This window comes from Sylvia atricapilla, chromosome 2, assembly GCF_009819655.1.
Source record: "Sylvia atricapilla isolate bSylAtr1 chromosome 2, bSylAtr1.pri, whole genome shotgun sequence".
Taxonomy (NCBI): domain Eukaryota; kingdom Metazoa; phylum Chordata; class Aves; order Passeriformes; family Sylviidae; genus Sylvia; species Sylvia atricapilla.
In genome coordinates this window covers 76754066-76781919 of record NC_089141.1, presented here as the reverse complement: position 1 = coordinate 76781919, position 27854 = coordinate 76754066, and the positions used below count along the sequence as shown (strand labels likewise).

The 27854-nt window shown below is 39.1% G+C and overlaps 1 protein-coding gene across 2 annotated transcripts in view; it reads left to right on the top strand.

The window, feature by feature from the left end:
- NALCN (sodium leak channel, non-selective) overlaps positions 1-22421 on the top strand; it is a 234436-nt gene extending 212015 nt beyond the window's left edge. For both annotated transcript variants that reach the window (XM_066313489.1, XM_066313490.1), the window contains 16 exons: positions 10-130; positions 217-315; positions 3744-3837; positions 4377-4483; positions 4879-4953; positions 7662-7781; positions 8774-8842; positions 10984-11132; positions 11822-11915; positions 12696-12828; positions 13349-13464; positions 15751-15908; positions 16551-16701; positions 18293-18442; positions 19112-19229; positions 20470-22421. In XM_066313489.1, coding sequence (XP_066169586.1) covers positions 10-130; positions 217-315; positions 3744-3837; positions 4377-4483; positions 4879-4953; positions 7662-7781; positions 8774-8842; positions 10984-11132; positions 11822-11915; positions 12696-12828; positions 13349-13464; positions 15751-15908; positions 16551-16701; positions 18293-18442; positions 19112-19229; positions 20470-20663 — 1948 coding nt within the window. In that variant the 3' untranslated portion in view covers positions 20664-22421. The remainder of the gene's footprint in view (positions 1-9; positions 131-216; positions 316-3743; positions 3838-4376; positions 4484-4878; positions 4954-7661; positions 7782-8773; positions 8843-10983; positions 11133-11821; positions 11916-12695; positions 12829-13348; positions 13465-15750; positions 15909-16550; positions 16702-18292; positions 18443-19111; positions 19230-20469) is intronic.
- The last annotated feature ends 5433 nt before the right edge of the window (positions 22422-27854 follow it).

Genomic DNA, 27854 nt, shown 5'->3' with positions numbered 1-27854 from the left:
GCATTTCAGGGCAAATCCTCGGAATTTCAATTTTGACAATGTGGGCAATGCAATGCTGGCACTATTTGAAGTTCTGTCATTAAAAGGCTGGGTGGAAGTCAGAGATGTTATTATTCATCGTGTTGGGCCGGTAAGGAAACACATCAGATTATTTAAATTCTATGACAAATAACTATGGGGGGGTTTTAACTATTAATCTTACTTTTGTCTATTTAGATCCACGGAATCTACATCCATGTTTTTGTATTCCTTGGCTGCATGATTGGACTGACCCTTTTTGTTGGAGTTGTCATCGCTAATTTTAATGAAAACAAGGTACTAAATGAGGTGGTTTATTCTGAGTGAGAGGGTTTATTGAGTGTAAAACTGGCTCTGTGAGAAACCTGAAATGGACATTACACTGTCTGTGTTACCTGGTAAGGCTGCCTTTAGTACTGGCTTACCAATCTTACATTTTGCAAGACTGCAAATATGGCTTCACATATACCTGATCCATACTTGCTAGAAAGTTGAAGCATGTGATAACAGTGATCCATCACACACTCCATCAAAGCTGTTAGAGTTTATTTCTAGTGCAGCTGTGCTGCTAGATGGAGACTGAACATAAAGCTCTATGTATTTACAGATGCTGCTTAGTTTGATATAGCCATACATGTGGTGGCAGATAAAAAGATGTGTTTTGCTTGCCTGTGTTGCAACTGAGGGGTCTCTTTAGAGCCCTGCCATTGCAATATTTCAGATCCAAAGTAAAGCTGTGTGGCTTTTTCTTTACAAACCACAGAGTACATTGTAATAATAATTGTCCATCACTCAAAAAAAAGGGAGCTAGTGTTCTAGGCAAGTTCACATGCACTTTTTGGATTACCCTGAAAAATAGAAAAAACCTGCCCTCAGGGGACTTGTTTCAGAGCAGCTCATGTCTACGCTTGTTAAAAGGTAGAGCCTTCTGGTGGGACTGCTGCACATACACTGCACAACCTTTAATCTGAGGGTCTATTCTGAGCCTCTTGCAGTGCCTCTGAGGCATTGAGACAAAATTATTAATTTTTTTTCATCTTTCATTTCAAAGTCACAAAAGTAATGAGATATGATATTTTTACCACTCGTGGCTCTGAAGGGAAAGGATGATTACATCCCATGGGGCATGGAGATGTGTGACAGCCCAGTGAGCTTGTGCTGGAACTGGGTGCTGGCTGTGGCCCTGACCCAAGCCCAGTAGCAAACACAACCATTGGGTTTGTCCATCAGGGAAACTACTTGACTCCTTCTGGAAGGGAGCCGAGCAGCACGTTACTGTGCATTAATGTGGGCAAGCAAGGTCAAGCAGATTGAAATAGGTCAAGCAGATTGTGAGCAAAGTAAATAGCCTAAAACCTCTACTGTTCTGAAGGTATTTTTATGTTTGCATAACGTTGGTGTAATTTTGGTAAGATGAAGTGCAGTCATTCCTGTTAAAATACATCTGTTCTAGAGAAAAAGGAGAAATTTCTTTTCTTATTCACTGAATTTTGGCTGTGAATTAATGTAGCTGAAATTTCTACAGTTTGAGAACTCCACCAGATTTTTATAGTTGCTTTTGTCACTTTTTGTTCAGCTGTGCAATATTACTTTTCCTCCAAATTTTGAAACATGGATGAATACAAAAAACTTTGGGTTTTGTCCTTGCTCACTAGTAACAGTTCCCTGTAAATTACACTGAACAGGCACATCAGGCAATATTTCTGTAGAATTCACATGATACTTCAAGTATAAATGCTTTGTATCTTCTGGTTCAGCTTCTTCAGTTGTTTCTTAGTAAGCTGCAGTGGCATGTAATGTTTGGGGTTTTTTTCTTTTTTCTTGAATACTTGTTACTTTTTATGTATTTACTATAGAGAAAAGAAAATGTTTTCAGATTTGAGTTGAAAGTGTTAATTAAGTGGGCAAGAGTTTCAGCTCAATTAATATTCAAGTAGACTGAAGAGATGTCCAGAAGCTAAAAAAATACTTAGAGAAATGGCTGGCAACTAGCCCAGAAAGTAGAGAGCAAAACAATCCACAGTGTAAGGTTCAGTCACGTTTTCTTAAAACTAGTTACTTGACTAATGTATTAGTGTTTAAAGTAGATATTTTCTTTAGAAAATTCATGGCTGATACGTGGTTAGAACAATTACAGGAGTTGTTGATGAGGATCAGAGTTGGACAATTACTGAACAAACTTTTTTACATGAGATCAAATAATTTTCTAAAAAGAAAAAAGTTGTGGTCATTTCAGATAAGCTCTTGTTTTTCGTATGAGTTGTTGGAATGGCAAGTGTGGGAAGGTTGGACTGGGAAGTACCACAGCAAGCTCTGGGCTCTGTCCTTGGTTGTCCCAGCGACAGGGCAATAGCCCAAATTATTCTAATCCCCTACCCCATTTCAGTCCCCAACTATCACTTGTCACAACTCACAAGTGCCAGGCATTCAGATAGCAGTGAAGATGTGAACAATTCAGGTATTAACTGGCACTTTGAGCTAAAGTCCAAACGCAAGCACAGCTCCTCCAGCCCTAGACCTGCTCACAGTGCTCTGCTCTGTGGTTCCTCATGATGATCCAGCTCGTGGAACTGGCAGTTTTTGAGCAACAAAGCAATTTGGCACCACTAGATTTTACAAAAGTCTCCTTTTTTGCCATCTTTTTTCTTGTTTGCAGTGATGGCTCTCCAGGAATATAAACCAAACACACTCCTTGGTATGAATGTGTTGTCTTTTAATCTAAGTGTTTTAAATGGTGGCATTTGTGCCTGACAGGAGTAGTCAGCATCTTTACATCTGTCACTTTGTCCACATTGTGTTGGAAGGCATCTCTTCCCAGCATACCATCTAGGGACACAGCTCCATAAAAAGATTTTGTTCACTAAGAGGGAGAAATCCTGACCTTATCAGTTGCACAGCCAGCCATAGTTCCAGCATCTACACAAGCCAATGCCCAGGTAAGGGCAAAGATCATGCCAGCCCTCACCCAGCTCAGTGCGGCTCCTTTCTGACCGGGACAGGAGCCAAGTCTGGGAGACAGGCTTTTGACATTTACCTTGAAAAGGTCTCCTTTGGTTTTGTAACTCTAGAATCCTTCTGTGAGATTTTACAGTTCTCTAAAGTGATAAGGAAGTCACTTTGTTTTGAAGGTCATTTTAGATAATGTTGAATTCTGTTTTAAGTTTGCTATGTTATATGAACATTTATCCACATTACCAGCTACCACCATCCACCCTAAAGGTGTGTCTTCATGTCTCTTTGTGCTTCCTCTTTGGAGAGCTCTTAGAGATTCATAGCATCATATTATTTTATTTCAATTACACCCCAAACAGAAGAGCTGTGGAGAGCAGCAGTGGTCTCCTGGAGGGCTCCTTCTCTGAAGAAACTAGTGGCAGTAGCAAGCCACAGGATTTTCTGCCGCAAAGTCCAGACCACCACTCTGCTTCCTGGCAAATGATGTTCAGTCAAATGGAAGACTTCCTGCAGTGTTTCATTGCCCACACTGGGCTGCTGCTACAAAGAGCAGCAACTGTGCCTGCTGAGTTGAGTCCCAGAAACTCACAGCTAATGCATCCAGAAATCCTCTTGAGTAACAGCTGATACTTCAGACTTCTTTCCCCAAGCAGTGTGTTATTTAAGGGAAGTTGTGTATGTAACTTTATTTCAGGCACCAAAGAGAATGTTGTTTTCATGTTGCAGTGCTGTTAAATGACAAAAGCTTTATATGCTTCTCTTTGTTTATTAAGGGGACAGCTTTGCTGACTGTAGATCAGAGACGATGGGAAGATCTGAAAAGCAGACTGAAGATAGCACAACCTCTTCATCTCCCACCTCGTCCGGGTATCAAAGATATTTTGATTTTATTCATGTTGAGCCCTAGTGTTCGTAATTCCCCAGGAGTCTGTGATTCAAATTAAAACTGTAATCATGAGGCCACTAGGAGGTTGTGCATAAGTTAATGTGGAAATGGGCTCCAACTACAGATCTCCCCATAAGGCTATTAAAATCAACCCAAGAAAGGCTGTGCTTCGATGGTCTTAGAATAAGCCTCAATGAAAAATGGATTTCTAAATGAAAAATATTTAGAATATTGCAGTTGGCTGTAATGATATGAGTGGAATGTATTAACCTGACAGCAGTTGAATGATGCACTTGCCCTAAAAGTACCAAAGCTTTCATGCAACACTGGTGTTCAGTATTTGAAATTGTATGTTCAGAAGCTCCATTTGATATGGAAAATTGTGGCAGAAAATTAGAAATGTATTTTAAAAATGGGAAAGGATTATTTTGCCTCTAATGAACATGGAAAATATGTCAAGAAGTAGGGGGAAACTTTATTGTGTATTTTAACTCTTCTCCTCAAACTCCTTCTTTTTCAGATAATGATGGCTTTAGAGCAAAGATGTATGATATAACTCAGCATCCATTTTTTAAGAGAACTATTGCTGTACTTGTTCTGGCTCAGTCTGTGTTGTTATCAGTTAAGGTAATTGTGTTTCTTTTAAGCATTTTGTTACAGTAGTATAGCATGTGTTTGCACATTTCCTAACACCAATTAATGATCAATTGAGCCACTAGTGATGAGTGCAAGGAAACATGATTTCTAGATATAGCAATCTCAGTTGGCAGAGATCACTGTAGATTAATTGTAATTTGTGCAGCTCAGTCAATTTCTGCCTTTTTGTAGTCCACTCTTTTTAATTTCTAGCTAAGATGTAAATCTGAGAGAGAAGAGCACACCAAGATGCCATTCCTGTCTGGGTATATTTTCAAGTGAAATTTATTCATTAACAGAACCCTCAAGAAAAGTTAAGGCAGTGAAGAGGCATTTATTTTGTTTAAGTGCTTTTCTTCTATGAATGAATTATGCTTGCTTTTCAGTGGGATGCTGCAGATCCAGTGACTGTGCCTTTAGCAACAATGTCTGTTGTTTTCACCTTCATTTTTGTTCTTGAGGTAAAGTAATATATTTTATGACTTCTTGAGATTAAGACTTGGATATATATATTTAATTTTGTCTTTTGGGAAGCTTCTCCTTCTTCACTAGGGTGTTTATTTCTGAATGTGTACATTCAGGGTTCTCCATGTCACTTGTCTTTAAACATGTATTGTAAGAAGAAAAATTTTAAGTGTTGTAGTCGTACTTCTCTTCAACGTTGAGCTTTGTGTCTTTTTATAAATATTCAAGTCTGAATATTTAACAGTGCTTTGGTGAAGCCAGTGAACCCTTTTCTTGCAGAACATCTCATATTACATTCCCTTCATACAACAAAAGGTCTGTGTTGTCTCACAGAAGTTCTGCTTCATCTATTTATGTTTTGCCTGGTGTGTTAATCCACACTATTCTGTAACTGACAAAATCAAACCTCTCTCAGCTTTGTTTTGGTTCAAATATCATACTTCATTTTAATATCTTTTAATAAGCTACACCTCAACTCCAGCATTGTCTTTTTTCTGCACGAGTCTGGCTCCAGTGTGGTAGCAGTTCTCTATCTACGAGAATATTATTATTAAAATCTCCGCAAGGTGTATTTACCCTCTTTTCATAAGACTGGAATCTAATGATTTAAACACATTTTGAAAAACATATACTTTTTTAATGTGTAGGATATCCATTTAACGATAAAGAAGATGCTTCCTTTGTGGTTAGGATTGTACATAATTCTTTATACATTTTTGCTTGACTCTTCTTTCAGTCCCCTCTGAATAGCTGATACTGACCACTATCAGAAACAGGATTGTAGACTACATTTCCCACTGCTCTAATCCAATCTGACAGTTCCTGTGTTCCATTGATAGGTTTTGCCAGTAGTGATGAATAAACAATGAAGTGAATACCTTGTAGCAGCTGTAGCTAGAGTATGTCCGTGTTGTTGCTTCTTTTTTCCCTACCCAGGAGAAATCAGTATCTCTGGAGAGACCGAGCAAACACAGAAAAGTTTTATTTGTGTCATACACAGGCAGGTTTTAATTTACCTAGTAACTATGTCTTTGGAAATACTTTTTTCTCTTATACTGCCAGGGGAAACAAATACACTTCTGGAATTTCAAAGGAACTTTGTCGGAGCCAAGAAAAATTTGTTGACTGTCTCAATAGGCAAGCTATCACACTGTGAGTGCACACAATTTATGGAGAGAGGAAGCAGCTTCCTGCTCAGGATCTTCCTTAATGCAGCATAGTCTGCTTTCTGCATAGCTGATGGCCCTGTGTCCAATCTAACTCCTGATTTAGCCTTAAGCCTCTATTGCCCACATCATATGTATGTGATATAGAAAATAGGAAGAATTTGAAGATCTCACTTTTCTTACCACACTGATGATGACAGAGTAAAGGGAGATGTGATTATTTTATTTCCATGGTATGGTATTCAGTTCAAGATTATGGATGCCTGAAGCTAGGTGTTTGAACTCTACATGTGAAGTAGGTGTTTAAGCTGTTACTGTGATCAAGGGAGATGAAGGGTGAGATTCATTTACCTCCACTAGCCACTCCAGAAGACCAGGGATGGTTACAGGTCTTATGTCATCCCTGCCAGTCCCATCCATCCATCTTCAATTCTCTAGGGCATCTCATGTAACTGAAGGCAAGATAACTTAAGTAACTCAGATGGTAATTAGAGATTCAGACCAGATTGTTCACTTTGTCGTGAGGCTTCAGAAAACATTATAAGGCAAAAAGATAACTGGAAAATCAGCCTTTCACCTCAAGCAAATGCCCTCTTATATCTGGTTTTGTTTTCAGAAATGTTAAATGGCAGTGTTGCAAGGTGGGATAGAAAAATAACATAATGAATGCCTGATATTTATAGCCTTTATCCAGTAACTCCTAACCTGCTCTGAGATTTAATATAACCTCTGTATGAGAAACTCTTAGGTGTTCCCTCTACATGCACCGCTCTACTTTGGTATCTGTAACCTGATGTGAGTATTTAGATACTATTAGTATCTATCCTTGAGCTTCTTGTCTTCGTTCCTGTTACCTAAATTGGAAATAGGTACAAGCACTTTGGAAGCTGTCTTTTTCTAGGTACATTGTCAAATATACTGCCTTTACCATTCTTAGCTTTTTTCTCTTACATGCTGCTGAGTACAGATGGTGCTGGGTACAGAGTATTCCTTAAAGCAAGAAATAGTTGCAGTATAGGAAAACTTTTTAATGAATTTGTACTGTAGGTGCTGCAGAACACAATCCTATTCCTGAGTTCAGATGTGCTTATGTGATTTTAGCTTGCTTACAGACAGCTAGATAGGATACTGCTACCTTTTTTAGCTACACGTTATTGACATGACTTTTGTAACTTCAAGCTGTCTTAAGCCCACATTCACCTCAGCAATCTATACATTAAGTATTCACTCTGAGGTGGTTAGCTACACTCCTGTCTTTGATACTTAATGGAGACAGAGAGACAATTCAGAATGCTGTTCATCCCTTGGTCTTGGTTGTCTGTGGTCTTGCACAAGTACCAGTTTTCCTCCACCTAAGGAAAGCTAATATTACCCAGTTAGCCCACATGGGAATATTAAGCTGAAGTGAAACCTGCCACTTGTTGTTTGAATCTATTTAATAAAATGAACCCAATCAAACATATTGGAGAATGGAAGAGGATCTCATGGCAAGGAATAATCATTTCTTCATTACAAGTCAGAAATTCTTTTATCCACAGGTCACAATGAAGATTATTGCCATGTCACCTTCTGGCTTCTGGCAAAGCAGAAGAAATCGGTATGATCTCTTGGTGACGTCTCTTGGAGTTATATGGGTCATACTTCACTTTGCCTTACTGGTAAGATATACAAAATGGAATTCCAATCATTAAAATGATTTTATCTCTAAGCACCAGCAGAAGGATTGCTGCTATATATCCAGATAAATCTTTGAGATTTTAATAAGGCTGAAATATGTCTGAAAGAAACTAAGCTTGATGCTAAGAATGAATCATTGTCTTGCACAATCATGTAGTGCAAAAATTGTCTTACTGATGCAAGTTAGTCTGTAAGCGTGGTAGGAAACAAGTCTTTCAGAGGGATGTAAGTGAGAAACAGAAGGAGCCTGAAGAGAGTGAGAGCTCTTGCTAACTAAGGTCTTACAGGCATGAAGGAAGAAAGAGCCAAGGCACAGAATACAAATAGGAGCAAAGGACTGGAAGAAGGCATAGGTTCAAAACCGCTGAACAGCACAAACTCTCCCAAACCCAACAGTGATTCTGCAGCACTGGTTTTGGTTGAGGGGCAGGGTTTAATTCCAGAAGACATGAAGGAGAGAGGAGAAGAAATCAGCTCACCCTTCATTTCACACCCAATTTTTAAATTTACACTCCTGTTTTCTTTACTTACGGCAAAAGGAGGAAGGGATGGTTGACTTGTCATCATGACAAGTTGTCAAAGTCACAGTCCTATAATGTCTGCAGGATTCTCTCTTGTCTGTCCCAAGTTATGCATCTAGGAAAACCTGTTTTGTATGACTAGTCATTTTGCCCTGACACTCACAGTTTTTTCCCTGTTACTTAGAAGTTTGGAGGGCCTCAGGAGTTTCTGTAATCCAGCAGCTTCCTAGACAAGTACACTGGGCCTGATGGACATAATTAATAGAGGACTGAAACATTTTTGACTTGATGTCTGGGGAGGTTGGATGTATGTTCTTTATATTGTTGCTAATAGTTTAGGATTTCTCTTATTTCATATGGGGCTGCCCTACATTACTAAAAATTAGTTACCAAGGTCTGTTCAAGAGATTCTTGGGGGACCATGTATTAAGTCGTTTGTGTTTGTGTTCCAGAATGCATACACATACATGATGGGGGCATGTGTAATTGTCTTCAGGTTTTTCTCCATTTGTGGGAAGCATGTAAGTATAAATTAGAAACTACAACTATTGCAATGCTCGTGTATAGGTTAAAGGACTAGATGCTGTGCATCTCTTGTTCAAATTCTGTAAGGCTCTGTTTTCTAGGAAAAACAAAAAAATTCAAACAGCCACACTACAACTTTACATGCTGTCTTTAAAATAGCAGGATTTTAAGTAGATTGTATAATAGTGCTACTGGAAAAGCTGAACTTTTTCAGAAAACAAAGTGCAGCTGCAATACCACAGCTTTTAAAAATGCTCTCTACAACTCTGAACATACACTATGCTATTTTCAGCCCTTTCCATTTCAGTGAAGTGTGATGGGCATGCTCTTTATTTATTTTTGCTGCAAGACTGTTGTAGTGGTGGTTGAATACATTTATCTTGTTATGATAGTGCTCTCTTTAAAAAGTTTATTTTTCCAGAGACAGGTCTGTGTCTTTTTTCTCTACAATGTATGTCTTGTCACAGTAAAGGATTTATATTCAATTTAAAAACAATTTTGGGCCAAGATGTTTTTCTTGAAACACTGGGATGGTGACAAAGCAAGTCACTTCTCAAGTTTACATTTCTTTTGTGTTTGGATTTCCTCTAGTGTAATTGAGAGTAGACTGGCAGAATAAGCATAAGCAGAGAACAAACACATTTATTTAACAAGTGGTGACACTGCATTCCCTTGCTGTAGAACTTCTTAGACTGTCCAAATATTTTCTGTGAAGTCTGACATACTGAAGTAAATGTGATGAAAAAAAACTGCTCTACTAGGTTGCCAGGGTTAAGAACAGTAAATTAAAGGGTTTGTTCAGTAAAGATAAAAAGTTTTCTTTCAATCAGACTAGACAGACCTTGTAGAGCCTTGGAAGCCAGATGAAAAATCCTTGCCTCTCCTATGCAGCCAGGCCAAGTGATTGCCTTCAAAGCTCTGACGGATTCTAAATTTTTTTCCAGATTTTAGTCTAGTCATTTGTACTTTCATGTTACCAGCTGTATCAGTTTCACTAATTTACCCATCCTGATGCAATGTGATGCCTAAAGGTCAGCAGAAATTTTGCATAATTATAAAGAAAAATTACACCCTCAGTCCCATTAAAGGGTTTTTTTTAATCATATCCAAAGTATTTAAGAGTGTTAGGACAATCTAGGGCAATAAATTTATCAACAGTAAAATGTAAAATATAGATACATGGGAAAGTAATATCTATTATCAAGGCACATAGCCTATGAAATTTTCAAAATTATGCTCTAATTTTGTGTACTTTGGCCAATTTTGCAGAATCATAGACTCACTAAGTGGTTTGGGTTGGAAGACACCCTAATGATCATCTCATTCCAACCTCCCTGCCATGGACAGAGACACCTGCTACTAGAGGAAGTTACTCAAAGCCCCATTCAACCTGTCCTTGAGCACCTCCAGGGTTGGGGCATCCACAACTTGTTTGGGCAACTTGTTCCAGTGCCTCACCACCCTCACAGTGAATAATCTCTTCCCAATGTCCAATCTAAGCCTAACCTCTTTCATTTTAAAGCCACTTGCCCTTGTTATGTCACTACATGCTCTTGTGAATAGTCCTTCTCCAGCTCTCCTGTCGCCCCGCCTTAGATACTGGAAGGCTTCTGGAAGGTATTCCTGGTCACTAAATTACATGAGAAATGACTGGCTTAATAGAGCTGTACTGATCTTAAGGAAATCCCCTTCTCTATGCATGAAAGTATTCCTTTAGGTAGGCTGCAGTATCTGTGGTTTCTGTCTAACAGTTGGGATCACTTTCAGATGTGCCCAGAGTAGTTTACTGCACCACTGTTTGTACAATGCCAATACTTCAGGAGAATATTGATCCTAGAATGTTATAGTGTAAGCCTATGCTGTACTGTCACGGTAATATCCTACACTGTATTGTCCTGTATATACTTTTCGAGGAGGAACACCTTGTCCTTGTAAATGAGGAAGATATGCTGGTGTCTATAATAATAAAAAGCACACACACTTCAAATCATGTTCAAAATATATGATTTTACTGAGCTCATCCATTAATGAATGTGAAGGATTTGTTGTCAAAATGGCAAGTGCAAGAACTCTCTTTTATGTTTTATCTTTGCTTTTCTGAGTGCTGTCATGGATTGCTTTTTCTCTGTCTTTCCAGGTAACACTAAAAATGCTTCTCCTGACTGTGGTTGTCAGCATGTACAAGAGTTTCTTCATCATAGTGGGCATGTTCTTACTGCTTCTTTGTTATGCTTTTGCTGGAGTTGTGTTATTTGGTACAGTGAAATATGGAGAGAACATTAACAGGTACAGTATGGAGTTCCCATCTCATGGGCATGTTCTTTTAACAGCTTGAAGAAATCACATTCTGCTAAGAGAAGTTTATCTGTGGTGAAAGACAGATCTGCAGGTCTGGCTGAAGAGCTCTAAACAGAATTTCTGATAGGAGACACTGAGCCATCTTTCCAGTCCTTGTGCATTGGACCAAATGACACCTGATCCAACCTAGAGCAGACTGAGAGCTGTTCTTCATTATGCCAGCTGAAATATGCTTCAGAGCAGTGCTGTGCTTGCCCACGAGATGCTGAACCATGGTGTACCTACTGGATCCTATTGGCATCACCCAAAAACAAGATCCATAAACCAGGCTGATACAGAAAGCAGAAAGTTCTTTGAACTGGCTCTTTGGAGATTTCCCTGTCATCATCAGGCTTACAAAAGAAAATGGAGATAGGAAATGGCAACTGGCCTTGAGTTTTCTTTGGCTCTGTGATAAAATGAGCTAAAATATTCAGATCTGTCTCTGAGCTAGAGTTCAGTTATTGTATCTTAAGTCATTAAATAAATAATTCAACGGGCTCATTCAAATAATACTGTAACTATTTTTAGTTTAAAACAGTAGAACTGTAGAAAATGGAAAGTTTTTTCTTGCCAATGTTTTAATACTGGGAAGTGAAATGATCTCTCAATCTCTCTTCTCTCTTTCTTTAAAACAGACATGCAAATTTTTCATCAGCTGGCAAGGCTATTACTGTACTCTTCAGAATAGTTACTGGAGAAGACTGGAACAAAATTATGCATGACTGCATGGTAATTACAATACTGCCAGAGATAAGTAGACAAGAAATGAGAGAGACCCTTCCATCTCAAACTGTTTTCAGTATCTTAGCTTTGTATAAGGGATGTTGGGCTTGCCTTTATCTCTTCAAGAAAATAATGTTCTCAGAACATGAAGCACAAGTTGCAGTACTCACAGTATAGTATTTCATGGAATTAGGCAATTAGATGATTTAAAAATAAAAATACACAGATGGTTTCAAAATGAGAAATGCAATAACTCACTTTTTCACTATTACCTCTTCTTTAACTGGGGCAAGGTATCTTTTCAGATTACCCTTGTCTTTGATTCCTGCACTTTGGCTCATTCCATGTGAGTTATAGTCTTGGTGGCCTAAAAATTCCACCTTGAATCATTATATATGTTTATCTGTGCTTCCCATTGCAAGGGAGATCATATGCCTCTCCTTTTTAAAATTAATGAGCAGGGAAGAAAATTTTTTAAAGCCACCTTGCTTTAAAGCACCAGGTTGTTGCTGTAAAGTGGCATAATGCACAATGTGGTCTCTGTGTCTCAGATCTGTGCCTCAACCTGTTTTGGCATACCTCTCTCTCCTGTCTTCTCCTATTAAAAGAAGAAAATCATTATTATGTGCCCATAATAATGCCCACAGTATTATTCCCTAATTGGGAAGCCTTAAAGAAATAATAGTCTTAAATATTATATTGATTGCAGAGAAATTAATAATCTCTTTTTATTATTACTACTGTTTTACTTTGGTTTTGTTTTTGTTGGGTTGTTTTTTTTTTAAGGTTCAACCTCCATTTTGTACACCAGATAACAGCACCTATTGGAAAACAGACTGTGGAAATTATGCTGGTGCTCTTATGTATTTCTGTTCTTTCTATGTCATCATTGCATACATCATGCTAAATTTGCTTGTTGGTAAGTGAAAATAGACATTAATAGCAACAAGGTACATCTTGGCATGTAGTATCTTAGATGTGAGTCTGTTCTGCTGTTCAGGTGTGAGGCCACCTTGTATTTTCAATGTTACCTTGCATGCTTATAATGATTTTTATACTTTGGCTCAGGAATGCTAAATCTCAGGAAGTTTGGGAATGAAAGCTTTTGGAACACAGAGATATTTTCTAGTTTTGGAGTCAAGTTGCCCTACAGAGCACTGTTTTCTAAGCTTTTCTTTATTCAGTTAACCTTTGTTCAAACATCATTGGAATTCACTTAATTGATCTTAGATGTTAGATTAGGCATCTCACCAGCATTTAAGATATAGCTTTTAAAAAGTGTAGTGAATATTGATGTGGCAAGACAGTATATTATGTATTCAAAATCCTTGTCTGAGCATATATTCATTTGTTAATGTGGAGTTTGCACAACAGAGTTAGATGTTACGATGTAACTACAGACTTTCTTTAAGGGTGTGTTTTGTTCTTGTGGTTTTCAGCTATCATTGTGGAGAATTTCTCATTGTTTTACTCAACTGAAGAAGATCAGCTTCTAAGTTATAATGATCTAAGACATTTTCAAATTATATGGAACATGGTTGATGATAAAAGAGAGGTAAGAAGTGGTAATTTCATAATAACAGGCACAGAGATACAATAAATTTCCAGATTTCTTGAAAAGGAATATGGGGAGGATAAAGTGTGTTGACAAAACTTTCTGAGCAGTTACTATTCAAATTTGAGAGGTGAGCATGATCCAATGTTGTTCGTGGCCCTTCAAATACCAACCTGTATTCTGTGAAGTGCTTATAACAGCAGATTTACAAACCAGCGTACCTATTTATAGGATCAATATAATAGCATCTTTCCTCCCAGCTCCCTGAGAGTTGTTCCCTTGGAAGCCTACAGATTCATATCCATGTTTTGTGTCTGATCTTCAGAAGGTCTTTGCTGAGATTTCAGCACGGTCTCCTGTGAGATTCTTATGAAGAGGCTAATCAAGTATGGGCTGGGTGAGGAGACAATGAAGTGGAGTGAAAATTGTCTGCATAGCCAGAGGGTGAAGGGTCAGAAGGGTTCTAGCTGGAGGCCATTAACTCATTGTATGCCCCAGGGATAAGTACTGGGTCCAGTCCTGTTCAACATCCTCATTAATGACATGGACAGAGTGGCAGAGGGCAGCGCCAGCACATTTGCTGGTGACACCAAGCTGGGCAGAGTGGCTGATACGCCAGAGTCATGCTGCCGTCCACAGGGACCCTCACAGGCTGGAGAAATGGGCTCACAGATGACTCATGAAGTTCAGCAAGGAGAACTGCAAAGCCTTGCACCTGGAGAAGAATAAACCAAGGCACAATACATGCTGAGGCCACTCAGCTGGAAAGTAGCTTGGCAGTGAAAGACCTGGGAGCCCCAATGGACAAAAAGTTGAAAATGAGCCCCCATTGCCCTTGTAGAAAAGAGTGCCAATGGTATCCTGGGCTGCATTAGACAAAGTATGCCAGCAGGCCAAGGCAGAGAGGGTCCTTCTGCTCTCCTTAGCACTGCTGAGGCCACAGCTGGAATCCTAGTTTGGTTCTGGGCTCTTCTGTACACAGAGAAACAGACATACTGGAGAGAGTCCAGCAAAGGGACACAAAGATGATGAAGAACTGGAGCATGTCTCCTGAGAGGAAAAACTGACAAAACTAGCACTGTTCAGCCTAGAGAGGGCTCAGGGGAATCCCATCAATGTATATAAATACCTGCAGGGAGGGTGTAAAGAGGACAGAGCCAGGCTCTGCTCAGTGATGCCCAGTGACAGGGCTGGAGGCAACAGGCACGACCTGAAACACAAGACTTACCTCTGAACATCAGGAAATACCTTTTCACTGTGAGGGTGACTGAGCACTGACACAGGCTGCCCAGAGAGGTTGTGGAGTTTCCATCCTTGGAGATATTCAAAAGCCATCTGGACCTGATGCTGGGAAGCTGGCTTTAGGAGACCCTGCTTAAGCAGAGGGGTGAGGCAAGATGAGCTCCAGAGTTTCCTTCAAACCTCAGCCATTCTGTGATTCTGAAATGAGAATAGCATCTGGGAAACTGAGCTGCTCAGATGCTCACACAAATTAAATCATCGTCTGAATGATTCATGACATCACTGAGTTTTGAATGCGAACATTATGGTGAAAGCAGTTGGTCGCCTGTAGTTGGCACATGGCTGTGCTGGAGAGGGAAGCTGAAGTCTGTATTCATGGGGGTAGAGAGTTCTGGATCCATCATGCCCAGCACTGACAGAATCTCTCTGATGTGGAACACGTTAAAAAATAGTTCTGGTGAGGCTTGTTTAGCAGAACAAAAAATATTTGAAGGCTTTGAATACCACAGTTTCAGAGGGAAGTACTTTCAATCTTAATTTTGTAACAACAGATAGAAATTGTTGTCACCAAAAGTGCAGTAGGTACTGCCTCTTAGAGCAGATAACCTTTAAAAAGCCAGTAAACCCTCAACATTCTCCTGTTGATTCAGAGATGCACAGAAAAGGGCACAGGTTTACAGCAAATACAGACATGGCTATGAGTGTTTAAACTATAGTTTAATTTCCATTTTACAGAGGCAGCTCTTTGGGAATATGATTCTAATTACAGATGAATGCAAATGGGGAAACTAAATCCCCAAGCAATTTTGAAAAATTCTGGCAAAATTAACAGCATAGATTCTCATTGTATATGAGTCAAAAACCACAAAGACTTCTGTGAACTTGCTGAAGAACTGGCTGAATGTGCACACTCTTCAGCAATGTGTTCGCAGTGACTTAAATATGCTAGGAGAAAGAGCTTTTCTCTCACTGATCAAGTTGAATGTCTGAGTTGGTTGTTAGAATACAGTAATAACTTACTGTTGATCATGCAATTTAACACAGGGTGTAATCCCTACCTTCCGAGTGAAATTCCTGCTGAGGCTTCTGCGAGGCAGGCTGGAGGTGGATCTCGACAAGGACAAGCTGCTGTTCAAGCACATGTGCTATGAAATGGAGCGGCTCCACAATGGTGGTGATGTCACTTTCCATGATGTGCTCAGGTACCCTGAGATTTTCTCCACATTTTTAGAACAGATATAACAGCCTGTGTTTATTTCCAGGCTAACAAGTAGCTATTAGGCTTAGGAGAAGGCAAGACTGGTAGCCACGGAGGCACTGCAATCTTAAATGTTTTACAAAAATTAGATTTCCCTTTTTTTCCCTGAAAAAATATTAGTGACAGTAAACAAAGGTCCTAGGGAATCAGCTCTAAGTAATTTTAACATTTTCATTGCAAGAGGTTTGTCACAAACTACATACAGTCAAATGTTCCTCTTGTATCCCAGGTAATGAAATGTACCTTCAAGTGCAGCAACATGACAGTGAGCCTGACTAGAAATAAAATAGAAATGGGAACATTATTCAAGCGTAAACACTTAGGGGGGGAAAAACCCTGAAGCATCACAAAGGCCCTAATTGCTTACAGTTCAGCTGCTCACCTGTATTGGATAGCTGGATGTAGGTTTTGAGCACAATAAGTCTCTTCTAGAATCATCTCAGCAATTTTTTAGCTTCAAACATGAAATTACTGTGCAGACCTGCATTATGGATTTAAGACTCTAAGGTCTTAAGTAAGAGTTTGGATTCTCTAAAAAATGCAAATACACCAGCATTTAAAAATAAGTAAATTATGTTTCTTCTAGCATGCTTTCCTATAGGTCTGTTGATATCAGAAAAAGTCTTCAACTGGAAGAGCTGCTTGCTAGAGAACAACTGGAATACACCATAGAAGAGGAGGTGGCCAAACAGACCATACGAATGTGGCTGAAAAAGTGCTTAAAGCGAATTAGAGCAGTAAGTCAAGCTAAAGCAGTATCTAAATGGTTGCAGGAATTGAACTGCTCGACAATGCTGGAATCTGCTGTCCCTGTGCTTCATTTGCATTGGAGTCATGATAATACTTATTTGAAGTATGTAGCAGTTGCTAATTGAGCAAAATAAAGTTTATTACAGCTCTACAAAAATAGAGCTGTTTGTTATAGCTCTACAGTGCTACAAAAATAAGCATCTTTTAAAGCAAAAACTGTCTTCCTGCCCAAGCTTTATCTGTCTTTTCAATACAACAGGAAGATAAGAGACCAAAGTCAAAGGAATAAAACAAAAAATAATGGACTTCATAGGCCTAATCCTTCCTCACAAAATGTAACAGTGTAGTTTCCTTGCCTCTGCTGGCAGATGAAAAACCTGTAGATGACTCCCCAGATGAAGCCTGTATTAAGATAAATCATTTGAGTGAGCCATTACAGTTACTGTGGGTGCAAATGAATAGAATGTCTGCATGGAAAGCAGGTGTATGGACCAAGTCACAACCTGGTTGCATTGATGACCAATTTTTCAGTTACTATGAGTCTGACTCCAGGTTTTGACACATATATTTATTAATTTTATAAAAATTCTTACTATAGGAGATTTTCCATAGTGATATGTGATTATGACATCCGTCTTCTGTTTGTAAATTTATAAAAATACTCTAGCTGGACATTTTGAATACAATGTACATTCCAGCTGAAACATTAGTGTTCAATGATACATAGTTTCATTTTGATTTCATCTCTGTAATAATAATAGCAGTAAATTTAATCTCAGCTCTCAGTTCTGCGTTTGTTCAACTCTGTTGTCATTTCATTATGATATTGAACTACACTGTGTTAAAGTAAATATGCTATTCATTTCACTCTAATAATATGGTTCAAATCATTTCACATTCTATGAACCTTTTATAAACTGAATGTAATTATGGAAGTTAAGATGTATTTTCGAATTCTCTTGTTATTCTCTAAATCTCCCTAGAGGGATCATGTTAAAACTACCCAGGAAAGTGAAACCCTTCCTAAGTGCTGTTTATTTTAATTTAAAAGCAAATTAGATTGTAAAATCATAATGATGGTAGGTTTTGTTTTTCTATTTGTACTGTAAATCTGTACTTAGTCCCAAGGTTTTGGCTACTATTTTATTCAGTCTTATTTACAGCCCACTCCAAAGTCCATGAAAGAAATCAGAATTTTTTCATTGGCTTCATGTAATTTGCTGTGAATCTCTACCAATTTCCTGGTTTCTTTTTCTTTGCAAGAACTTTTAACTGATAAATTCAAAACTTCTTATGTGTTTAAACTCTAGGTTTAAACCAACAATTGAGCAACGTGCCTTCCACTTAATGTAGCTCATAAATTTCATCCTCTATTCCCTAAAGGTTAGAAATATGCTGGAATTCACTTTATTTAAATAGCAACATCTAATACAAGGATCCTTATCGATGCACCTGGGATCCACAGCTGGTGCTCACTGTTCAGTTAAATATTTGGAATGTTTTAAAAAAAAAGTCAAACACATTGGTGTGACACAGCACTGAGAACTTTTTTTTTCATCGCATATTGTACCTTGATAGAAACAGCAGCAGTCGTGCAGCATTATCCATAGCCTACGAGAGAGCCAACAGCAGGAGCTGAGCCGATTTCTGAATCCTCCCAGCATTGAGACAACACAGCCAAGTGAAGATATGAATGCTATTAATCAAGATAACAGTGCACAGCCAGAGGTATGTTATCCAGGAAACTATCAGCTACTCATAACAAATTTAGAAAACTTCCATGTTTCTTATTTGTTCTTTTTCAAACATAATTTTAAACTGAAAAAAAAAATTAGAAACAATACCTTGTTTTGCTTCCATCTTTGTAATCATATGTAAAGGCAGGATGCTCTAAGGGAGAAATTGCTCAATATATTTAGCTGTCCTGCTATCAACATAAAGGGCAAATTCAGCTGTACACCTTTGGCAGCCCCAGCTTTCACCTCTTGCATGAGCTGTGTGCAGGCTTGGGGATGTGAGGCTTTCCAGTTCAGACATTCTCAAATGGCATTTACACTGAGACTGAGAACACTGGGTATGCAGGGACTCCTGAGCGTGAGTCCTGGGCTCTTCCAGGATAGGGAATATAGAAGGTACAATGTAAGGGCTGCTTTCTACAACCATGTAGGCTGAGAATAATTTCATACCCTTCCATAGAACAAATGGCATTGAGAGCCCACATGACCTTTTTGCTTTTATCTGTTAGTAGTAGTTTTCTGGGATATTAAAGCAGAAAGCATGCTGGCCTCACCAATGGCAATATGTTTTGTTTGTATTCATGGATAAAGCTTGAAACAGAATAGAAAGATACCCCTTCCTATTGTTACCTATGACTGAGATTCTTTTTTTTCTGTTCAGACAAGTAGCCAGCAGCAGCTCCTTAGCCCGACACTTTCTGACAGAGGTGGCTACAGACAAGATGCTGGAGATGCTGGGAAACCTCAGCGGAAATTTGGACAATGGCGCTTGCCATCAGGTAAGTGAAAAAGGTTTATCAGCAAAGTCCCCACAAGCAAAATTGCTGTTGTGCAATAACAAGGCCAAGAGAAGCTTCATGAGTCACAACTCTCCCTCCTGGCTGCTGCTTGCACCCACATCAGGGCTTTCCTGTCCTCATGCCTGTTGGAATAAAGCAGTTTCTCCCTTTCTTCCCAAATTGGAAGGCTTGGAAGATGGGCTGAAGCATTGCCTTGTGTAAATGGTTACATTTTTTGCTTTTTCAGACATTTTCTCAGGGCCTTTCACATCAGTCAGTCCTATTCTGAGTCAGACTGCTGCCCCCAAAGGCTGCCACTGTTCAGACCCTAATCATATCTAAGTGGAACCAGGAGACAGTCATGCTGTTCACCCTCCTTTTGTTGCCAGTGTACTTGTCCAAGAAACAGGATAGTTTAATAGAAAGCTTTCAGTCCATGATTTCCATTTAAATATCACTGAGGAGCAAAGATCAACATTTTGTTGGAAAAGAGAGAAAGAGTGAAGAAGGAAGCATGGTAAGAAGGGGTCATACTACTGTGGTCAACTGCATAAGTTTTTCAAGTGAGAAATCTTGAAAGAATGAATAGCCCAGGGTTTCCTTTCTTAGCACTGATCTGATATGTGTCAGTTTTGAACATTCCTCAGTGGATGGTCACAAAAAGGAGGATGTCATTTCCATGCACACTACAGCTGACAGATAAGTAGTCTGCCTCCAGTCCAGCAAAGACAGGTATTTAAGATTATGAATGGCATAATTAAGATCAATTGTGGAGTTTATATACTCAGCGGTTTAGTGCCATACCAGCAACTTGTACTGGCTTCAACCCCTAGGCCATTGTAAAGTATCACTTTCTAGATGTAGCTGCCACTCCTAAAAGCACCTCCCCACCCTCACATTTACTACTGTTTTGCCAGCAGGCTAGCTTATGTAAGTAATGTCTAAATCATTTAGGTTGCAATTAGCTGGATAAGAAGAGGTCTCTGACATAAGTTATTCCAGTAAGGGAAATGAGGCACTGCTCTGTAAACTGCTCTACCAGCAGATTGGTGGGAGAAGTGTGAACATCTGGAGCTGGGAAAACAAACAAACAAACAAATTAGAACAGATGCCTACTCTTTCTGAACTAAATCAGTTTAAAGGTACCCTAGTCTACCTAGTTCTCTATACCTGAATTCTAAGCAAAAATGTTCAAGAAGCAGATCTACTCTAATACAGAACTTTCTGTTTAATTTCCTAGCCCCTAAACCAATAAGCCATTCAGTGTCTTCAGTCAATCTCCGTTTTGGTGGACGTTCAACTATGAAATCTGTTGCATGCAAAATGAATCCCATGTCCGATGCTGCTTCCTGTGGATCAGAAGTCAAGAAATGGTGGACAAGACAATTAACTGTGGAGAGTGATGAGAGTGGAGAGGATCTTCTGGATATCTGAGAAGCATTTAAGTCATACCACAATCTGATTTTCTATGTTTAGAATTAAAGATGCTGTGTGATGTATGATTTCTTTAAAATCAATGTCATAAATTTTCTCTTAGGCTTATCCTCCTGCCATATGAAGTGTAGCACACACTTCTGTGTTAAATTGACTTCTGTAGGTACTAAATGTACTCTAAGAAACCTGTATACTATAGCAGTACTAATGAAGCCAGAAAGACTATATTGCCTTTAGCAGACAGAGCACTGAAAGATTTCATGTATTCTGTAGAATCATAGTGAAAATTTGATATACACCTCTGTGTTTTCCTTCAACCTTTACCATACTTTAAAGTGGCAACACTTTACAATACAGGGGTAATATATTTCTTCTTGTTGTGTTTTCCCTCTGTTCTTACGTAGCAGAATTTCTTTAGAAAAATTTTATTATTCACAAATGACCTGAAGAGGTCAGCACTGACTTCATGTTCAAGGGAAGTGTTTTTACTAAGTACATATACTGAATTACTATTCTAAGCTTTCTCTGGACCTTTTTTTAAAATATGCAAGATACAGGATTACTCATTTTAAAATCAGAAGGTGAAGGGTTGGCTTTTAAAATGTAAATATCTTTGAGGTTTGGTTAATTATGCAAAGAACTTAATTTTCACAGAGAAAATGGGGTGGGGGGAAAGGAGAAAAAATATGTTAAAAACTGTGCATTTAAGCATCCAGCAGAAGACTTTCACATGAAGACATGGGTTTATGCTTAATTTTCAGCATATACTGGTTACATATATGTGTGGTGTCATTATTCTTCTTTTAATTGGGTCCCATTTTTCTTGTGTAGTCGTAAGATTTTCTTCTTGTCTGTGATAAAGCTTAGCATGTTGGGGATTCTAATTACAAAATAGTATTGTATGTCTTTAAAAATACGTTCAGTTTTGCCTGTATAGGTAGAATTTTACTTACCCATGTTACAGCTCAAGCTACAGGCCTGCAGAGGTAAGGCATGGCACTGTGCTGTGGCTGAGTACCTTTGTCCCTTTTATCCCAACACAACAGATGTGGCGTGTTAGCCTTCACTTGTTTTATGAGCCACCAGTAGCGCTACATTGTCGCCGGCGAAAAAGCAGCTATCGCTTTCATAAAAGCTTTTCCAGTGAAAGGCCAATGCTATACCGATATGGAGGTGGAGAAGGAAAGCCACAAAACACAACCGTGTTTGCTAGTTTCAGAATCTAAGGCTGTTAAAACATGTGAGATGAAATTGTGCCCTTCCCTCAGGGAAGAACTAAGAGGTTGCAGATTTTGTTGCTTGGCCCCTGACTAGGTTTTATAGCATAGCTGGGACCTTTCTGTTACCATTGTTTCCTATGGAAATGATAGTTTGCTCTAACATGGCCTGATGTGAGATCTTGTAAGAGGCTCACGGTTTATTTACATCACCACTTCAAAAATATTTGTCCTTTTGAAAGCAGACAAAAGCCAGTGTTTTGCAATTTTTTCTGGCCAAGATATTAATTTAAAGTGGTCAGAATACAGCAGTGAAAACACACAGATGCCTTCACCAAAAATGCAAAATTAGTTTTGGCCATGAAATACAGCTTTCTTGGCATCTGTCAACGTTTTTTCCCAGTGTATGGTTGAACACTGTTTAGATTTTATTTTTTTTTCCCTAAAATAATCATATTGAACACATCTGTATTTTGTGAAGGGTTTATGTGTTTTGGGGTATATTTAAGTTTAAATCTAGTCAACTGTAACACTATAGTAAAAGAATTCTCCTGTTTAATAGATCATGAACCATCAACAAAATTTCATACGCAAATCCATTTCTTTGTTCTGTTTTGTGCTTGTTTAAGTTGAGCTTTTGTATATATAACAAAAAGATAAATATTGGATTTATAAAAGAGAGTATCTTTGACAGTTCAATAATACATTGAACTGCAGATCACTCTTGCTGCAAGCCTTCTTTTTAAAGAATCTGGCAAACATTTTTTTCCTTGCCTTACAGTACACTGTCAATAAAAGTGAGTTGCTTTAAGCAATATTCCACCCTCTGGTTTTCATTGTAACTTCATTTGCTATATATGGCTCATCCATGATAATGCTGCTTAGTAACAATCTCTGTGGTTTGTAGTGGATTGTGCAGAGGTGCTTTGAAACACTTTCAATTGAGAGTCTTAGGTTTTTTTCACTCCAGCAACTGACCTCATCAGCACTGCCACAAGGGGTCTCAGTCAAAAGATGGGACTAAATAGGACTATTCGTTATTTATTTTTATTTAACCCACTTTTTCTTTGTTTGCTTCAGAGCCTGGATGTGAGTGTGTGTGTGCCATTTTACTTTTGCAGATATAGGAAGTGGAATGAAGTTACAAAGATATGAAAATAATATATACACAGGCACACAAGCAACCAGTTTAAGGTAAAAACCTCCCTAGCACAGCACTGCCAGCATAACTAAAGAAAGTCCTACTATGCAGCAAAGAAACCAATGCACATTTGCATATGAAGGTGAAGAAGCAGAGAAGAGAGTTGAAGAATGACTGGAGTTCAAAGAGCTTGCACCAACAATGGAGAGACACAAAGAGGAAATAGTGTGTCAGGAAGTCAGTCAGTCTAGACAGCCTTAGAGAAAATTTCAAATAGGAATAGATCCTAAGCAAAGGTAAACAAAAATTGCTGGGGAAATATTACTACCTGCAGAGTTGTCCTATACAAATGAAAAAAAGGAAGTTGTTTAGGCTTCTTTTCATCCACTAAGAAAGATGTGCTTCATAGGAAGCAAGTTGAAAAAGTGTTCATAGCTTTGTTGGAGAAAAAGTGTAGTGCATATTGTCAATACTCACATAAAAGCCTGCTTGTGGGAAGTCTGAGAACACACAGTAAAGATGTATGTCAATATCATTCCAAAGTCAGGTCAGATTTCAGACAATCACTTTTTTAATGAAGAAACTAATAACCTGAAACCATTTGCTTTTGGAAGACATCCAACTGAATTAAGAAGTGAAAACATAAAGTATGCTTTTACAACCTGAAAATACCATCTTTGTTTTAACTAATGTGGAGCAATCAGGCTTAAACATCTTCAAAGTAACATTACATTCAGTATTGTCTGCATTCGAAGACCAGTATCACAGCTTCTGTGAAGCCAAAGAAGATTAAATGCCAAGAGCAAGTGAATAACTTTGTGAGAATAATCTATTTTGTTCTCTTCTTTTATTCACAACATGCCCATGCAGATTAGAGTGTCCATGAATAACTGAAGTAGAAGAGTTTGCACTGTTGTAAGAGTACATTTGAAGCAACCTCCCATCCAAAATGTCCATTCCTTCTGCAATATTTCCACAAGCAAAAACAAACACTGGCCTGAGTTGTCAATCAAAATTCCCAATAGGATTATCTCAGTCTCCCTGAATCTAGCTTTCAGAGGCTGAATTCATTCCTGCTATTGATGGCAATTTAGTCACACCACAGATGAACTTGCCACAATGCATAGGCTGATGCTGGGAAGTTGGCTGCCCTGGTTGGTTCAATTGCTCTGAAACACAAAGGGAGCCTCACTAGAATTCAATTAACCTTCCTCTTCATCCCAAGGGTGCTGGTGTCAGACCCCATTAGCAGCTGTTGCCCATTGTTCTCAATGAAGGACCTCTAAGCATGAAGTTATTAACCCATCAGTGAGCTAAGTGCATGGGCAGTGGCACTTTATCCCCCTTCCACAGGTTCCTGTCTCAGATGCTTATTCCAGTACCCTTACTGGTTTCATACTTTCACCTGACTTGGATATCTGCCCTGGGAAATTTCTAGAGGGACCCCATTCTGAGATTTTCTCCCAGTTTTGCCCTAAACTGTGACAGTGAACTACCTGAGCACCTAGAAAATGTGTTTCATACAAGGATCTCTTACTGGGAACATGAGGAATGTCTTTAGTACATGTAGAAAAGGAAGAAGAAAACCCAAAACACTATCCATCAGCCTGAAGAGCTGTTGAAATTAGCCTCTTCTTTCTGAATTTGGGCATCAACCAAAAGTGGCACAAGCCTACAGTGTCTCAGTTACTTTATTTCACGAAAACTTTAGATGAGGTTGGAAACAAACTAATTTATACCGGGCAGATATTAGTGTGTCCTAGAGACATGGGCAGTCAGGTTCTAACTGGGTTCTCCACATGTTGGAGGTCACTCTGGTGGGATTGCTGGTGGGAAGTATATCTTCCCCAAAGGCAGAGAGTTGGGGAACTCTCTTGGGTTCATTGGCAGAGAAGCTGGATGCCACATCATTTCTCATGCCCTGTTTTCTGGTTTCCTTTAATGTTTTGCTCTCCAGTTTCATGTCGGGTGGACACTGTCTAAACATATTGTCCATTCTCAGGACACCCTCCCAGGAGATGGGGGATTCAACAGTTATGGTTCCACTATAATGTATGTGATGCCAGTTTATAAGGGTTGTAAGTATTGCTTTTCTTCTCAACACTTATTCCACAGAACTGTGTTTTTACAGGCCAATTATTTGTCCTCTCAGATTTACTAAATTCATACTGCCTAGGGAGTCTCTTCATGGCACATTTAAAAACAGGGAGAAATAAAAAATAAAAATAAAAATAAAAATAAAGGAAAATTAAAAGAAAACAAATAAGAAAAATTAAAAAAATTAAAAGAAAAAGAAAAGAAAAAGAGAAAAAAGAGAAAAAGTAGCAGCCTGAAGTTTAGGCTTTGGGGTTTTCCCTTTTTATTTTAGCAGCTGTTTAAAATAAATAAATCTCTGTTTTTAGGTAAAGACAAGCTTCTCAGTTGTTCTGACCAATCTAAGAAAACAAAAATAATTTTACTTTTTTTCTTAATATCTCCATTTTTCAAATGTACCTGTTTTGAAATGAAGAGCTTTCACATTCTGTCTCTACTTTGAATTTTAAATCTCAAAACCTATTTCCTATATTTGACTAAAAATTATCGATATTTTGATTTTCCCCATAAATTTTTATCATGCATAAAAGTTCACCTGAATTTTTTTTAAGTCCCGCATGAAAAGGTTCATCTGGCTGAAAAGGTAGTCATGACCCAGGAACGTGAGCGTCCATCCCAGAAGCTGGGCTGTATCAAATGCAGTGTGACCAGCAGGTGGAGGGAGGGCATTCTGCCTCTCCACTGTGCTCTGGTGAGGTCCCACCTGGAGTGCTGTGTCCTGCTCTGGGCTCCCTGACACAAACAAGACACGGACCTGTTGAAGCAAATCCAGAGGAGGGCCATGAAAATGATCAGAGGGCTGGAGCACCTTTCCTATGAAACAGCTGGACCTGTTCAGCCTTAAGAAGAGAAGGCTCAGGGGAGACTTTATAGCACCTTCCAGTACCTAAAGCAGGATGACATGTAAAGCAGAGAGAGGCATTTTATCAAGGCCTGTGGTGATGAGACAAAGGTTCATGGCCTTAGACTGAAAGTGGATAGATTTAAATTAGATATTAGCAAGAAATTATTCACTTTGAAGATAGTGAGGAACTGGAACAGGTTGCCCAGAGAAGTTGTGGATTCCCCATCCCTGGGAGTGTTCAAGGCCAGGTTGGATCAGTCTTAAAGCAACTTGGTCTAGTAAAAGATGTCTCTACCTATGACCAGGGGCTTGAACTAGGTCATCTTTTAAGATCCTTCCAGTTCAAATCATTGTAAGTTTACTGTATTTTTTTACCTGGCATACAGAAGAATGGGACCCAGGAAAAAGATGAACACTGCCTTAGTTATCACTATGCTGAAAACTGCACAACAAGAACATTTTACTCTATTTACAGAAATTTATTTAGAGAAAATGTTGGTTTGCTGACATCACTGGGTCTTCTTCCCAGGCAATTCAAGTATTTCAATAACTAAACATCACCGAGGAGAAAATCAAATCACTCTTCCCAGTCCATTCTCAGCAGCTTGCCAAATCCTCCGGTGTGACCAGACTGGTGGTGTGTTTTAATGTGCTTGTAGGCACTGCTGGCCCTGGCCACCCAGCTGTTGGAGACAACCACTTCCTTCTCAAAGCTGGTAGATGCAAGTAGGTGCCTGTGCCTCGGTCCTCCATGACAAAACTCTGCTTTTTCACTGTACCCACAGTGGGGAGGAGTTAAAGTTCTAAAAATGTCACCAGGGGCTGAAAAGATGCAAGTTCCTTCAGGCTGCTCCACGAGGGGAGGGACACCTCTGTCGCCATGGTCCTTGGGCAGCCAAGAGCAGCCAACAGACACAGAAATGTTTGCCTAAGCTTTCTTGCCAACGCTTTCAGATCAGTGATACTAAGTCTATAATTTATCCACTCTTATGCTGCAGACAATCCTGAGGGTGTGATCCAGTGACAAGTTTGGCTGCTGTGGTTAAGAAGGTGTCAAATGCAGTTGTTCATAGCCAGCTCCAGCTCTTTCACCAGAAAGTACAATGCACTGAACTTGGGCAGTTTACTCTTCACCCAGTTGCTTCTTCTGAGCTCTTTAAAATGCTCCAGATTTAAAAATCCACGTATTAAAACCTTCATCTTAATTGCATCAGCAACAGCAAGAATATTTATCTGATGCTCGCCTATAGATGTATTTCACCTTTATATGCATTCATCAATTCAGTGTGTATCTGTAAGGGATTATCTACGTGAGGAAGTTGCACCAGCTTAAATTTAACCTGTTATTGCAAATTGATTTCTCTAAATCACTTTGAATACCTGTGGAAATGCTTATTTCAGTTTAAAGATTTTTTATATTGATCTATGTTTAAACCCAAATAACCTTGCTTTTATTCTAATGTCAAGAGTGCTCCCACAGGTCTACACATCAGTCCTCTTAATACCCACACCTTTAATTATGTGGTGCTAAGTCCTTTGCGAAGAGGAGGCTTTTCTTATGGTGTCTGGCAGCAGCTGAGATGATCACTAGAAGCTGTCTCAGGTGCAGCTCTCTCCCTGCTGCCTGAGCATCCATGGAATCCAGTGCCAGGGCAGCCCTGGCTCTGCCATGTGACACTCCAACTGATTTGCCACAAGGTAGTCTTGGGCATTACACCAGGAACCACCCATGAGGAGTCACTTCAGATGAGTCTGTACTGAGTATGATTCCTTCCACCTCGTGCCACGTCGTGCAGTCCTTAGATTTGGTGTGAGCAGCTCTTTAACCCCCAGTATTTCTAGAAGCCTTCCTGCCATGCAGGAAGCATGCAGGACATCCTCTGTTTCACACTATG